This window comes from Nannospalax galili, unplaced genomic scaffold (genome assembly GCF_000622305.1).
Source record: "Nannospalax galili isolate Female #2095 unplaced genomic scaffold, S.galili_v1.0 scaffold693, whole genome shotgun sequence".
NCBI lineage: Eukaryota > Metazoa > Chordata > Mammalia > Rodentia > Spalacidae > Nannospalax > Nannospalax galili.
The window spans coordinates 1,356,883-1,370,293 of record NW_008332653.1 but is presented as its reverse complement, the minus strand read 5'-3'; the positions used below and the strand labels follow the sequence as shown (position 1 = coordinate 1,370,293).

Sequence of the window (13,411 nt, the reverse complement as noted above, 5' to 3'; positions counted from 1 at the left end):
AAAAGTACCTATCAGCTAAGGTTTTTACTACCACCCCCATAGTATAAATATCCTGGTTTCCCCTCAATAATTGGAGCTGGATCACCGAGACTTAGAGCCGAGCTAAGTCACTGAATAAAAGGGCTGTACCACTGACTGAGCTGAGTTCTGTGTCTTACTGCCTACGATCCAGCCTCCCCGGGGGGTGCTATCCTTCCGTCATCGACTCATGGAAATCCAGCTTTAGCCGTCCCACACCTCTCCTCGTGACCCGGTAGCTGACGGGTCCCGAACTCAGAGAGAGAGTGCACGGGTGAAATTGGGGTGGAACTCGACCGGGCCAGCCCCAGTAGCAGAGACCCACAGAGACTGGAGAAGCAGGGACCCACCAGCAACGCAGATCAGACGCGCCGCGGGACCAGCCGCTTCTCAGGTGCGTGCAGACTGGCGCCATGCCCAGCAGCTGGCACCCCGAGATCCCTGCACGCCCATACAGACTGGCCTTAAACTGACTTCATAGCCAAGGATGACTTTTAACTCCTGATCCTTCTGCCTCTACCTCCAAGTGCTGGGATATAGGCATGAACCACCATGATTGATTCAAGATCTTGTGTTTGAGGTCAGCCTAGACTACACATAGAGATCCAGGCTCAAAACAAACAAACAAGCAAACAAACAAACACACACACACATACAAAACCTTCATCCATCTCCCCCAATCTTTTGTGCTATCATATTTTTCTGCATAATGCCATGTGATAGTAATCTTAGCTTTTTCTAATTGCCCATAGTATTTCTTGTCTGCCTACATATCCTTGTGTTCCGTCTTCATAGGCCAGTGGATCTCAACCATGGGGAGAAAAGATTTTACTTATTTTTACTGTATGAGTGTTTTGACTGCAGGTGTGTAAGTGCATCACATATGTACCTGGCACCTGTGGAAGTCAGAAGAGGGTGTTACATCCCCTGGAACTGGGGTTAAAGATGGTTGTTAGCTGCTATGTGGATGCTGGGAACTGAACTTACAACCTCTGCAAGAGCAGCCTGTGCTCCACAAACACTGTGTTACTTTTTCTCCCTGTAGCCCCAGCTGGCCCGGAATCACTAGGTAGACCAGGCTGGCCTCGAACTCACAGAGATCTGCCTGTCTCTGCCTCCCAAGTGCTGGAATTAAAGGCATGCACCACCATGCCTGGCCTAAGATTGCAATATTCTAGAGGACCTTAACTCTGTTCTATATTTCTAGAAAATTTTCTGTGCTTGGTCAACATTTGAAGAATTTAGCTTGGCCAACTAGTTGAGAAAGTTCCTGTATTGTACCGAGATCCAAGTTTAATTTTGAATAATTAATATAATCCAATTGGAACTGGGGAAGGAGATAAATATAACACTTAATAAGAATAGAAGACACTACCTTGATAAGAGTAGTGGTTAGAGTACAAGTCCAGGTAACATCTTTGCCTGATTAGCAATAAATGTTTGGTATCAGAAAAAAAAAGGCTTTAGTTATCAGTCTTAGGACTATCATTTTCTCATGGTAAATTCTCTTGTCAGTCTAATTTGGTTGTTCATCTACATTATAAAAATATATGTCAAGAGCTGGCAAGATGGCTCAGTGAGTACAGGTGCTTTCAGGCCAAGCCTGATGACCTGAGCTCAATCTCCAGGACCCTTATAGTAGAAAGAAAAAACCAACTAATGAGAGAACTGACTTCTGAAAGTTGTCTTCTGAGCTCCACACACAAACACATACAATAAATGAGTAAATAAGCTGCAAATTTAAAAATAATTTTGTATATAAATATATTACATTATATATGTATATGTATATATGCATATAGGAACTCACCAACAGGGTCTGGGGATATAGCTCCATGGAAGAGTGCTTCCTAGCATGTGTGAGCTCCTGGATTTGATTCCTAACACTGCAAAAAAAAGAGAAAAAACAAAAATCTCCAAAAGAAATAAGACTATATATGCCAGAGTTCAGAAGTCAACCAGAAATACTCAAAGTCCTCCTAAGAAATAGTCTAGGTGGATATAATCTCTACTATATAGCTAAAAACTTCAGCAAGTGGACCCAAGCAGGTCTACTTGATGTAAACAGACTTACCTCATGGATTCTAATAATCTATATTCAAGAGGCCTAAAATGCCTGCATATTGAGGGGGATATCCTGCTGTATAATTTAGCCTAAATGCCTCCTATGCCCACCGACTTCCAAGTTCATATGAATTCTGCTAAAATGAGGGGACAGGAGAAATAGTGGGATTGTAAAAACTGTTGGCACCTGATGTGGTGTCCTGTGCCTATAATCCAAGTACACATGGGAGGTATACAGGCAGAAGGATTAAGAGTTCAAGGTCATCTTCATTGTGTTTCTTAATGAGTATGAGGCCAGCCTGGATTACATGACACCCTGTCTTAAAAGAAAAAAAATGAAAGGAAGGAAAGAAAAACTATTGGCACTAAAAAGATAATTTAGATTTATTGGGTTTTCAATTCAGTTTAGCAATAAATCCCCTTTTCTTAATCAAATCATATTTCAAAATGTAAAAGAGCTTGAAGCAGAGTTGTCTAGTTAGACTGGGGTGTAGGAAAGTCCTCAGACTCTGGGCAGTATGAGTATGAAAAGCTGATTCTTCTATAGGGGAAGGGCCTGAGGTTTACCTTTGTGTAGCCTTGTAGTGTAGAGGCTCTGAGAGAAGCCAAGGATAGGAATTAACAGGAGTTAACCACCTCTCCTACATGAGAATATTGGGACGGTCACACTCTTGAGCTCCACAGGAATAAATTTCCTGGTGCTACAGGAAATTTGGCTCAGCAGTTAAGTACCTGAGTTTGGTTTTCAACACCCACATCAGGTGGCTCACAACTACTTATAACTCCAGCTCCAGGGAGGCCTCCAAGGGTACCTTCACTCTTGTGCACAGACATATACAAATAAATCTCTCTCTCTCTCTTTTTTAATTTCCTCTATCGTCTATCAGTGAAAAGATTTTCACTACACCTCTTCAGGTCATAGCCCTGTGACAGCACCTGGGGTGAGAATCTCTAGTGGTTCTTCCACTGGGTGGGGCTACTTCCCAGGTGGGTGGTCACTTTGGAAATATGCAGAACTGCTTTTTTTCTCTTTAAGACAATGTGATGAGCCAGTCATGGTGGCACACACCTTTAGTCCCAGTACTTGGGAGGCAGAGGCAGGTAGATCTCTGTGAGTTCAAGGCCAGCCTGGTCTACATAGTGAGTTCCAGGCCAGCTGGGGCTACAGGGAAACCCTGTCTTAAAAAGACCAAAAAAAAAAAAAAAAAAGACAATGTGATGATTAATACTGATTGTCAGCTTGACAGGAGACAGATGTAGTATCACCTAGGAAGCAAACCTCTGACTGTGTCTGTGAGGAAGTTTCTAGATTAGGTTAATTAGGGTACAATGACTCACCCCAAATGTCAGAGCCATTCTATAAGCTGGGGTCCCAAACTGAATAAAAGTGAGTCGATCACTAGGATGCATCCTCTTTGCTTCCTGACTGCAGATGCAATATGATCTCACACTCCTACTGCCATGCGGGACCAAACTTTCCAACTGTGAGGTAAAACAAACTCTTCCTTTTGTAAATTGCTTTTGTCAGGTATTTGATCACAGCAATTTGAAAAGCAACTAATACAGACAGGCCCAGGCCCCCAATGCTGGGATTACAGACATGTATACTACCATACCTGATTGTGTGAAGCCACTTTAAAAATCTATAATGACAGGGTGGAGAGATGGCTCAGCAGTTAAGAGCACTTTCTGCTCTTGCAGAGGACTTGGGTCCATGTGTATGAGTGTATTGCCTACATGTATGTGAGTGCACCAGTGTCGTGCAATGCCGCAGAGGCCAGAGGAGGGCTTTGAATTCCCCTGGAACTGGAGTTAAGGACAGTTTGTAGCCATCATGTGGGTGCTGGGAATCGAACCCAGGTCCTCTGCATGAGCAGTCAAGTGCTCTTAACTGCTGAGCCATCTCTCCAGCTCATAAATATATACTTTTAAAATAAATAAATAGAGCTGAATGTAATGGTACACACCCTTAGTCCCAGCACTTGGGAGGCAGAGGCTGGTGGATCTCTGTGAAATTGAGGTCAGCCTGGTCTACATAGTGAGTTCTAGGTCTGCTGGGGCTACAGGGAGACCGTGTCTAAAAAAATGTTAATAAAATAAAAATTTTTTTTAAATGTATAATGACTACAGATGCCACTGACACTTGGTGAGGGGAATATTCTGCCCCTGACCAAGGATAATTAAAACAATTTTCCCTCCCATATTGCCAATAGGACCCCACTAAGAAATCCTGAAGTCAATGGAAGTTTGATTTCAGTTACTTACTCTCCTTTCAAAGTCTCTCCATGGCCCACTTCAACATGTTCTGCCAAAATTAAATGCTAAGTAACCCTAACATTTCTCTCATTTTCCACTGCTGTCTACCTTTAATAGTTACCTTCTACTTTCATAATCAAGATCTCATTGGTAATGAATGGTCCACTGCAGCTTCCAGGAGACACTGATTTCTGGCTCTACAAGCATCAAAGTCACTGCAGAAAATAGTAAACCAATCTATTGATCTGGGTATGGTGGCAGATGCCTGTAATAACAGTATGTTGGGGGACCCTGCCGTTAAGGTCGTAGTCTACCATGTCCGGTCAGCTCTCCAAGCTCAGCTCAAAATGGAGGACTCCCTTTCTCAGCAGGGGCTTCCTATTCTCTGCCTAACCTTATTTGGAAAGCGTCTTCAAGCACAGATGCCTGACCTTATTTGGAAGATGACCTTTGACATAGTTCCCTGCAAATGCTGCCCCTGGTTTTCCCATATGATAATTAGGCATTGCACTACAACCAATCAATCCCTCCTCCCTTTTCTACATGATAGAGTCCTCCTGCCACATGTAAATAAAGCATACTATGAACACCTATCAGGTAAAGCTTTGGCTGCCATCCTCACCCTATATATTCCCTCCAACTCCCCTAAGTAAACCAGCTGTCTCACTGAAGAGGACTCCCAGAAGTTCTCACTGCTGTCCTGACCCTGTTTGTTGCTTCTGCTCCTTTTGTTCTCGTGGATCCGTGGCCAACAACCCAGGAGGGAAGAGAGACCTGTACCAGTACTTAGAAGGCTGAAGCAGGAGAATCTCCTGAGCCCAAAAGTTTGGGACCCCACTTAAAAATACGTGTGTGTGGTACAGCACTTGACTAGAATGTAAAAGGCCTGGGGTTCAGTCCCTAGCATGCACACCCATACCCACACCCATACATAAATATATAATGCTGGGTATGGTGGCAAATGTCTATAATCCCAGGATTTAGAAGTCTGAAGTAGAAAGATCACAAGTTTGAGGCTCACCCCAAGCCTGGAAGCAGAGGCATAGCTACTGGCTAAGGGCCACTGGTTCTGCCAACCAAAGGACAAGGCCTAAACCAAGGCGGAGACTGACAAACCTTCTCTAGCTTCAACTGGCTCCCAAAGGTGCCAGGACTCTGTGAAGGCCACACAGTAAAGGTCAATGGGAAGACAGGTGGACTGGTGTGACACTTTTGTCTCCACTATTTGCAGATGGCTGGTTTTTTTACAAATAAACGAGGCAGGATCTGTTAAAAAGAAAAAAGAATAAAACTAAGCAAGAGATCAAATATACACTGAAGCTCTAAGCTAATAAAAATAGCATAAAGCTGGGTGCGACGTCCCATGTTATAATCCCAGTACTTGGGAGGTAGAAGCAGGAGGATCATAGGTTCTAGGCCATTCTCAGCTATATAGGGAGTTTGAGACCATCCTGAGCTATATAAGGTGGTGTCTCAAAATAAATAAATAAATAAAAAATAAAAAAGCAGAACCGAGTATTATATTCTTCTGTGAACCCCCAAGATAGGGTTTTCCTGTAGCCCCAGCTGGCCTGGAATGCACTATGTAGACCAGGCTGGCCTCAGTCCTACAGATATGCACCTGTCTCTGCCTCTTACAGAGGACTCAGGTTCGGTTCCCAGAACCCATATGGCAGCTAACAATTCCAATTCGAGATTTGATGCCCTCTTCTGGCCTCCATGGACACTGTATGCACACAGTGCATTTACAACATACACACAGTCAAGATACTCAAACACATTAAATAAATAAATAAATATAAATAAATAAATAAAATAGACATTGTCAAAAGTAGTAAAATTTGTGACATGCACCTTTAATTCTAACACTCAGGAGTCAGAGGCAGGTGGATCTCTGTGAAATTGAGGCCAGCTTGGTCTAAATAGTGAATTCCAGGTCAGTTGGGGCTCCAGGGAGACCTTGTCTCGAAAACCAAACAAACAAAAAGAGTAAATTAAGTCTTATAAACAGTGTCTAAAATACATCCCAAACTCACAGCTTTGTTCCCAAGGCCACAGCCTGCTTCCTGCCTTCCCCCCTCCAAAACTATTCTATGTAGAGAAATAAGATTTACTCTTTTTGGGAGGGGGTCTTTTTAAGACAGGGTCTCCCTGTAGTGGGGCTATTAAAGGTGTATGCCACCATGCCAAGCAAGATTCACTTATTTTAAAAATTCAGAATATGACAATACTTTGTATTTAATTTTCAGTTTTTTTTCCTCTCCTGTCTTTTTTCCGTTTTGTTATTTTCTTTCCTCTTTTAGTTCAAAACTAATATTTTTTTCCATTACTTCGATGGCTGTGCATACAATGCATAATAATTAAAGCATAAAACTAATATGGACATATTTCTCCCAAGCAATATGAGATAGTTTTAATTACAATTTCCATTACGCCTTGTGTTATTGTTTTTTAGGATTTTTTTGGTGGGGAAAGTTGAGACAGGGTCTATGCAGCCCAGACTGGCCTCAAACTCTCAATCTTCCTGCCTCAATGGGGGCGGGGGTAGCAGACCAAGTCATCAGGCCTGGTTCAAAGTGGTTACTTTTTTTTTTCTAAATATTTTGTTCTTTATTTTTATTTTATGTGCATGAGTGTATTGCCTGCATGTATGTGAGTGCACCCGTGTTGTGCAATGCTGCGCAAGTCAGAAGAAGGCTTCAGATTCCCCTGGAACTGGAGTGAAGGACGGTTTGTTGCCATCATGTGGGTGCTGGGAATCAAACCCAGGTCCTCTGAAAGAGCAATCAGTGGTCTTTGGCTGCTCTTGCAGAAGACCAGAGTTTGGTTTCCAGCACCCACATGGAAACAACCACTGGTAACTCCAGCTCCGGGAATCTGATGCCCTCTTCTGGTCTCTGACTCCAATTCCAGGGGATCCAATGCTGCAGTCAAAACACTCATATATATATATATGTGCATGTGTGTGTGTGTGTGTGTATAATTTTTTTAAAGACCATTGATGTCAAATTTAAGTTTTGGTTTGTTTGAGCATATTTTACTTTGCAGTGATCTCATGCATGTGAGCTCAGTGCTCTACCACTGAGCTACATCCCTAGCCCTTTGATGTCTTCTTTAGTCTGACAGTTTCTTCTTTACTTTTTTCAATTTATTGTTGAGCCCAGGTCATTTGACCTGTAGAATATTTTCACAACCTGAATTTGTACCTCTGAGGAACCATTTGATGTTTCTTACATTTCCTATGTGTTAGTAGTTAGTTCTAGACTAGTGATTGATCAAATTCACACTGAAATGTTTTTGTTCTTTTCTTTTTAAAAAATATTTTATTTATTTATTTACTTATTTATTTATTTGGTCTTTTTTTTGAGACAGGGTCTCCTTGTAGCCCCAGCTGTCCTGGAACTCACTATGTAGACCAGGCTGGCCTTGAACTCACAGAGATCCACCTGCCTCTGCCTCCCGAGTGCTGGAATTAAAGGCGTGCACCACCACGCCCAGCTTTATTTATTATTTTTGTGTGAGTGTTTTGTCTGCATGTGTGTAAATGCACTATGTATATAAGTGCCTATAGGCCAGTGACTACAGAGGCCAGAAAAGGGTGTCAGATCCCCTGGAACTGGAGGTACAGACAGTTAGCCACCATGTGGGTGCTGGGAACTGAACCTGGGTCTTCTGAGAGAGCAGCCAGTGTTCTTAACTGCTGAGCCATCTCTCCAGCCCCTACTCCAATTCATCTCTTTGCCTCTCTTATTCTTCTCCCCTAGCAACCCAGAAGGTTATGTTTTTTATGTGTATTGATGAGGGGGAGGGAGGAGGAATTGCTGCATGAACTAGGGCAATAGAAACAGAGGAGGTAAGGGATAGACAGCTGCAAAGATCTGAGCTGGACAGACTGAATAAACCCTCCTTCCAAACAAGTCGGTTCAGATTTCAGATTTCTTCTCTGGACAGGTGGCCTTTGCAGAAATACTCTGCAAAGATGGGGGAGGTACTGTGAACTACTCCTGCAGTGCGACTTCAGTGTCACCCATCTCTAGACACTGTATGTAGAAACTCAATGTAATACTCAATATAGCAGGATGAGGGCAATAAATGAGGGGCATCCAATAGCTCATTACAAGTCTGAAAGATCAGGAGCTCATTACTGAGAATTCTGGAGAGCTGCCTCAAGTATGCACGGACCATAGATCACACAAGCTGGAGCCATGACTCGACTGCCAGTGTTTCTTTACTCCCTCCCTCACTTGGTACCTAGTACTCCATATTCTGGCTTCTCTTCCCTCCCCTTCCCATTGCTTCTACTTCCACACCCTACTGCCACCAACGTTCCTGGAATTTTGGACTTAGCTATTTTTAAAACTGTCAACTCAGTAGCCACTGCCCTCCCCCTCTCAGCTGTCCAGTACTCCACTCAGGCCGGCCATATACTCCCCCTTCCCCTTACACCAAAACTTCCCTGGCTCTCTGACCTCAGTGAGATTGCAGCCAGTCTGGGGAACTGGGGGAGACATGGAGAAAGAGATCGGGGATCCCTTGGCTGGAGCAGACCATCAAAATTGGCAACTGTGGCTGGAGAATCGGATATCAGAGTAATGTTTGACCTTGGGAAACAGTAAGTCAGAATGAAATTTAAACTGCTTTGATAAGCTTTTGGACTGAGGCTAGACTTTCATAAAATTAAAGACCCCTTCTTAGGTGTTCCTGTTCCAAAACCTAGGATCTCTCCTTACCAAGGTACCCTCATCTCCATTCCTCTGGCTGTTTCATTCTTTCTGGTTTCTGACCCATAGCCATTTGATGTTTGATACTCGGACTCTCCTCCAACACTTAATTTCCTCTTTACCTTGTTACCCCAAGGCTTTTTTTGACGGGGGTGGTAGTGCTGAAGATGGAATCCAGGGCCTTGAGCATGCTAAGGCACTACCCAGCACTGAACTGCATTCCCGGTCCCTACTTCATGATTTCTGACGAAGTTTCAGGAGGAGTTCCCCTATGCCTCTATTTTGTAGTTTTCTCATCAAGACCAAGAGTGACATCAGATGATCACTCACTGATGCTCTTCTACCCTGCCCCCCCCACAAGGCCTTTCACACTGGGTTTCCAAAGGTGGGGGATAACCCTTTTTGTAAATTATTTCACCTCACCACTCTAATCCCTCTATGCTGTTCTCAGGCCCCATGCAGGGCTCTTTCAACACTTTTTACTTACTCCCAAGAGGGGATTTTGGCAACAGAAAGGGAGAGAGGTAGACCCTTCCAGCTCTCATCCTCCTCCAAAGACCAGGGATGCCTGAATTTGCAAAGGGGAGAATAGTGGGAAGAGTGGTTCTTCAGTCAGACCTGGAAAAATACAAGAACTGTTGACTTAACAAAAACAAATATTGATTTGAATGCTTGGTTTGCATCCCATTCCATGAGGGAGGGATTGTAATGGCAGCCCTCTAAAGGTAGTGCTGGAGAGTGGCCCCCTTTTCATTGGAAAGGCGACATTCTAGAAAGCATAGGTACTCTACGTTTATTTTTTGTGTTCTTCTAACATGAAGAAGAAATAGAAATGCATGAGTCTGGGCAGGTGGCCTCTTCTGACTGGGAGGGCTCATAGGAGGTATGTTTCTGAAGTGGTTCAGGATCCTGATTCTACTGGGGAACCCACTAACAACAGGGGTCTCATCTTTCCCCCCAGGACTTCCTCTATTTTTGACACATCTGCTGTTTGGGAGTCAGGATGGGGCAACATAGTGGACTCTGCCCAGGGAGGTCATGCAACTTCCCTCCACCCCCACCTAGGGGTATTGCACAAGGGCCCTGAAGGTGGCTACTGGAACAGGGCACAGAGGCTCACCGGCCACACTTATCCTTTGGGAGGCTTCCTTCTCCCCAAACTCCAGTCTGTTTAACCCTCCTCTTGATCTCCCCAGGTTGTCGACACACATCCTGACTAGTCTGCGACTCTTCTCTTTCCCCATGCCCAGCCAAATTTCTTTTTTCAGTCACAGGACGGCCAGTCAAAATTCACTAGGTAGGAGGGTCATCAGCTGGGAAGAACCGGCGCCTGGGGGGACCTGGCTGGATAGGTATGGGCCATCGAAGCCAGCCCTCTAGTCCCCGGTCCCCCCATGACAGTTCCCCAACTCTAAGCACTCTCACTTTTCTGCTGCTCCTCTGTGGACATGGTAAGGAAGGGCCAGGGAAGGGCTTGGGGACATTTAGAGGGTAGGCTGCTGCATAGGGGTGGGCGTGTGTGAGTGAGCAAGAATGGGTGCTGAGTCCCCGTCACTCACTCATTTCCAAAAATGTCTTATTTCTTATTCAACTCGGGAAAAGGCTCTGACTGAGCCCTTGGATCATAGGAAGAAAAACTCCAAATGGCTTAGTAAGAGGGAAAGAAGGAACGAGAGTCGAGGACTATGGTGCTGAAGGTTGGGCTGAGGAAGAGCCTGGTTTCTAGGAACAGCTGGGCGGCCATTTGGGAGCTGGGAGCATTCCGGGGGGGCCTGGGTACCTCTCAGAGTCCTCTCTCTTGCATCCTTAGCTCATTCCCAGTGCAAGATCCTCCGCTGCAACGCTGAGTACGTGTCGTCCACCCTGAGCCTTCGAGGAGGGGGCTCCCCGGGTGCGCTGCGCGGAGGCGGTGGCCGAGGCGGCGGGTTGGCCTCAGGTGGCCTGTGCCGCGCACTCCGCTCCTATGCGCTCTGCACGCGGCGCACCGCGCGCACCTGCCGCGGCGACCTGGCCTTCCATTCGGCTGTGCATGGCATCGAGGACTTGATGATCCAACACAACTGCTCACGCCAGGGCCCCACGGCCCCTCCGCCTGCCCGCGGACCTGCCCTTCCGGGCGCCGGGCCTGCACCCCCTACACCAGACCCGTGTGACTACGTGGGTCGCTTTTCCAGGCTGCACGGTCGTCCCCCAGACTTCTTGCATTGCGCTTCCTTCGGGGACCCCCACGTGCGCAGCTTCTACCACCATTTCCACACATGCCGTGTCCAAGGAGCGTGGCCCCTGCTGGATAATGACTTCCTTTTCGTTCAGGCCACCAGCTCCCCGGTGGCATCCTGGGCCAATGCTACTACCACTCGGAAGGTCAGAGATTCATTTTTCCTCCCTGCCCACCTCATGAAGTCTTCTCCAGGTCACTTCGCTACACTCTCCTTCCCAATCCCACGATTCCTGTTCTTTCTCAATCATAGCCTTCCATCCGGAATGGCTTCTTCCTACCACACACTTGCTCTGGTAGCTCAGTTTCTCTAGATGGGAAGTTCATTCAACGTAGGTAACACTAAATAGAAACCTGGGATAGCGGCTGGGGATAGCCGAGCTGAGGAGTTTCAAAAGGGACACTAATCCTCTCCAGGGGTTGCTGAGGTTGAACCAAAAACTAGAGAGAGGGACTGAATAGGAGTGAGGTACTATTGGGAAATAACAAGGGCGGGGGAGGATGAGGGATTGAGGGCCATGAAGAAGCCTTGCATCTTTGCTGGGATCAGATCCCTGACCATACATATGGTTTGATTGGGTCGGGGGAGGGTGCACTAAACCTCAAATGAACTATTTTCCCTCTTGCCCTCACAGCTCACCATCATATTTAAGAACATGCAGGAGTGCATTGACCAGAAGGTCTACCAGGCTGAGGTGGACAATCTTCCTGCAGCCTTTGAAGACGGTTCTATCAATGGGGGTGACCGACCCGGGGGCTCGAGTTTGTCCATTCAGACGACTAACCCTGGGAGCTATGTGGAGATTCGAGCTGCCTACATTGGCACAACTATAATCATCCGGCAGACAGCTGGGCAGCTCTCCTTCTCCATCAAGGTAGCAGAGGATGTGGCGAGGGCCTTCTCAGCTGAGCAAGACCTGCAGCTCTGTGTTGGGGGGTGCCCTCCAAGTCAGCGGCTCTCTCGCTCAGAACGCAACCGTCGGGGAGCTATAACCGTAGATACTGCCAGACAGCTCTGTAAAGAAGGACTTCCGGTGGAAGATGCTTACTTCCAATCCTGTGTCTTTGATGTTTCAGTCTCTGGTGATCCTAACTTTACTGTGGCTGCTCAGGCAGCTCTAGAGGATGCACGAAACTTTCTGCCAGATTTAGAGAAATTGCACCTCTTCCCCTCAGATGCAGGGGCTCGCCTCTCCCCTGCAGCCTTCCTAGTTCCTCTTCTTTCAGGCCTGTTTGTTCTGTGGCTTTGCGTTCAGTAAGTAGACCAGCAGCCCCATGACTGGTTTGGAAATGATTTGGGGTAGAGGTTGGCATGAGAAAACACAAAGAGGTGCCAAAGGAAACAGCGGGGACGTTCAGATACGGGAGACCATGACACTTACCTGGGGTCATATGAAGCTGCTGTCCAAGGTTGAAATGATCACGGAATTCAGATTAGGGGCCAGGGTTTTGCATTCCAGACCTTGGTAGGACCTCTTCATCGAGAATTTTCCCAGCTCCATTTGTAGTTAGTAGATTGTCCCACTCCATCTACACCTGAGCTCACTCCCACAAAGCCTGGAGATTATGGGAGGCCTCCAGCAGAGAACCAAAGAGTTGTTTCTTTTTTCTTTTTCTTTCATTCCTTGTTTCTTGCTTGCTTTCTTGTTTGTTTGTTTGTTTGTTTGTTTGTTCTGAGACAGCGTCTCCCTACAGGCCCAGCTTGCCTGGAACTAGCTAGCTATGTAGACCAGGTTGACCTCAATCTCATAGAGATCGGTTTGCCTTTGCCTCTGCTTCTGGAATGCTGGGATTAAAGGCATTTGCCACCACACCGATTAGGGTTGAGATTTCTTTTTTTTTTTTTTTTTTTTTTTTTTTCTTTTGGTCTTTTTGAGACAGGGTCTCCCTGTAGCCCCAGCTGTCCTAGGACTCACTATGTAGACCAGGCTGGCCTTGAACTCACAGAGATCTGCCTGCCTCTGCTCCCGAGTGCTGGCATTAAAGGCGTGCACTACCACACCCCACTAGGGTTGAGATTTCTTAAAGGCAAGAACTAAAAAAGGAAGATATGGTGATTATCAATAAGAAAATTTAAAAAGAAAATAATAGGGGAAAGAAGTCTGTTTGATGACTATTCAAGAGTAAGGTGTAT

At 45.8% G+C, this 13,411-nt stretch overlaps 1 protein-coding gene across 3 annotated transcripts; it reads left to right on the top strand.

Moving 5' to 3' along the window:
- Positions 1-8,728: 8,728 nt before the first annotated feature.
- Positions 8,729-12,551, top strand: Hjv (hemojuvelin BMP co-receptor). 3 transcript variants are annotated; one of them, XM_008827605.2, is made up of 4 exons: positions 8,729-8,950; positions 10,328-10,510; positions 10,870-11,423; positions 11,913-12,551. In XM_008827605.2, exons 2-4 carry the CDS (start codon positions 10,414-10,416, stop codon positions 12,534-12,536), a joined length of 1,275 nt encoding a protein of 424 aa, XP_008825827.1. In that variant the 5' UTR covers positions 8,729-8,950; positions 10,328-10,413; the 3' UTR covers positions 12,537-12,551. The 3 variants fall into 3 exon arrangements, with proteins under 3 accessions (XP_008825827.1, XP_029416743.1, XP_029416744.1); XM_029560883.1 differs by having other exon boundaries at positions 10,256-10,356; XM_029560884.1 differs by having other exon boundaries at positions 10,021-10,510.
- The last annotated feature ends 860 nt before the right edge of the window (positions 12,552-13,411 follow it).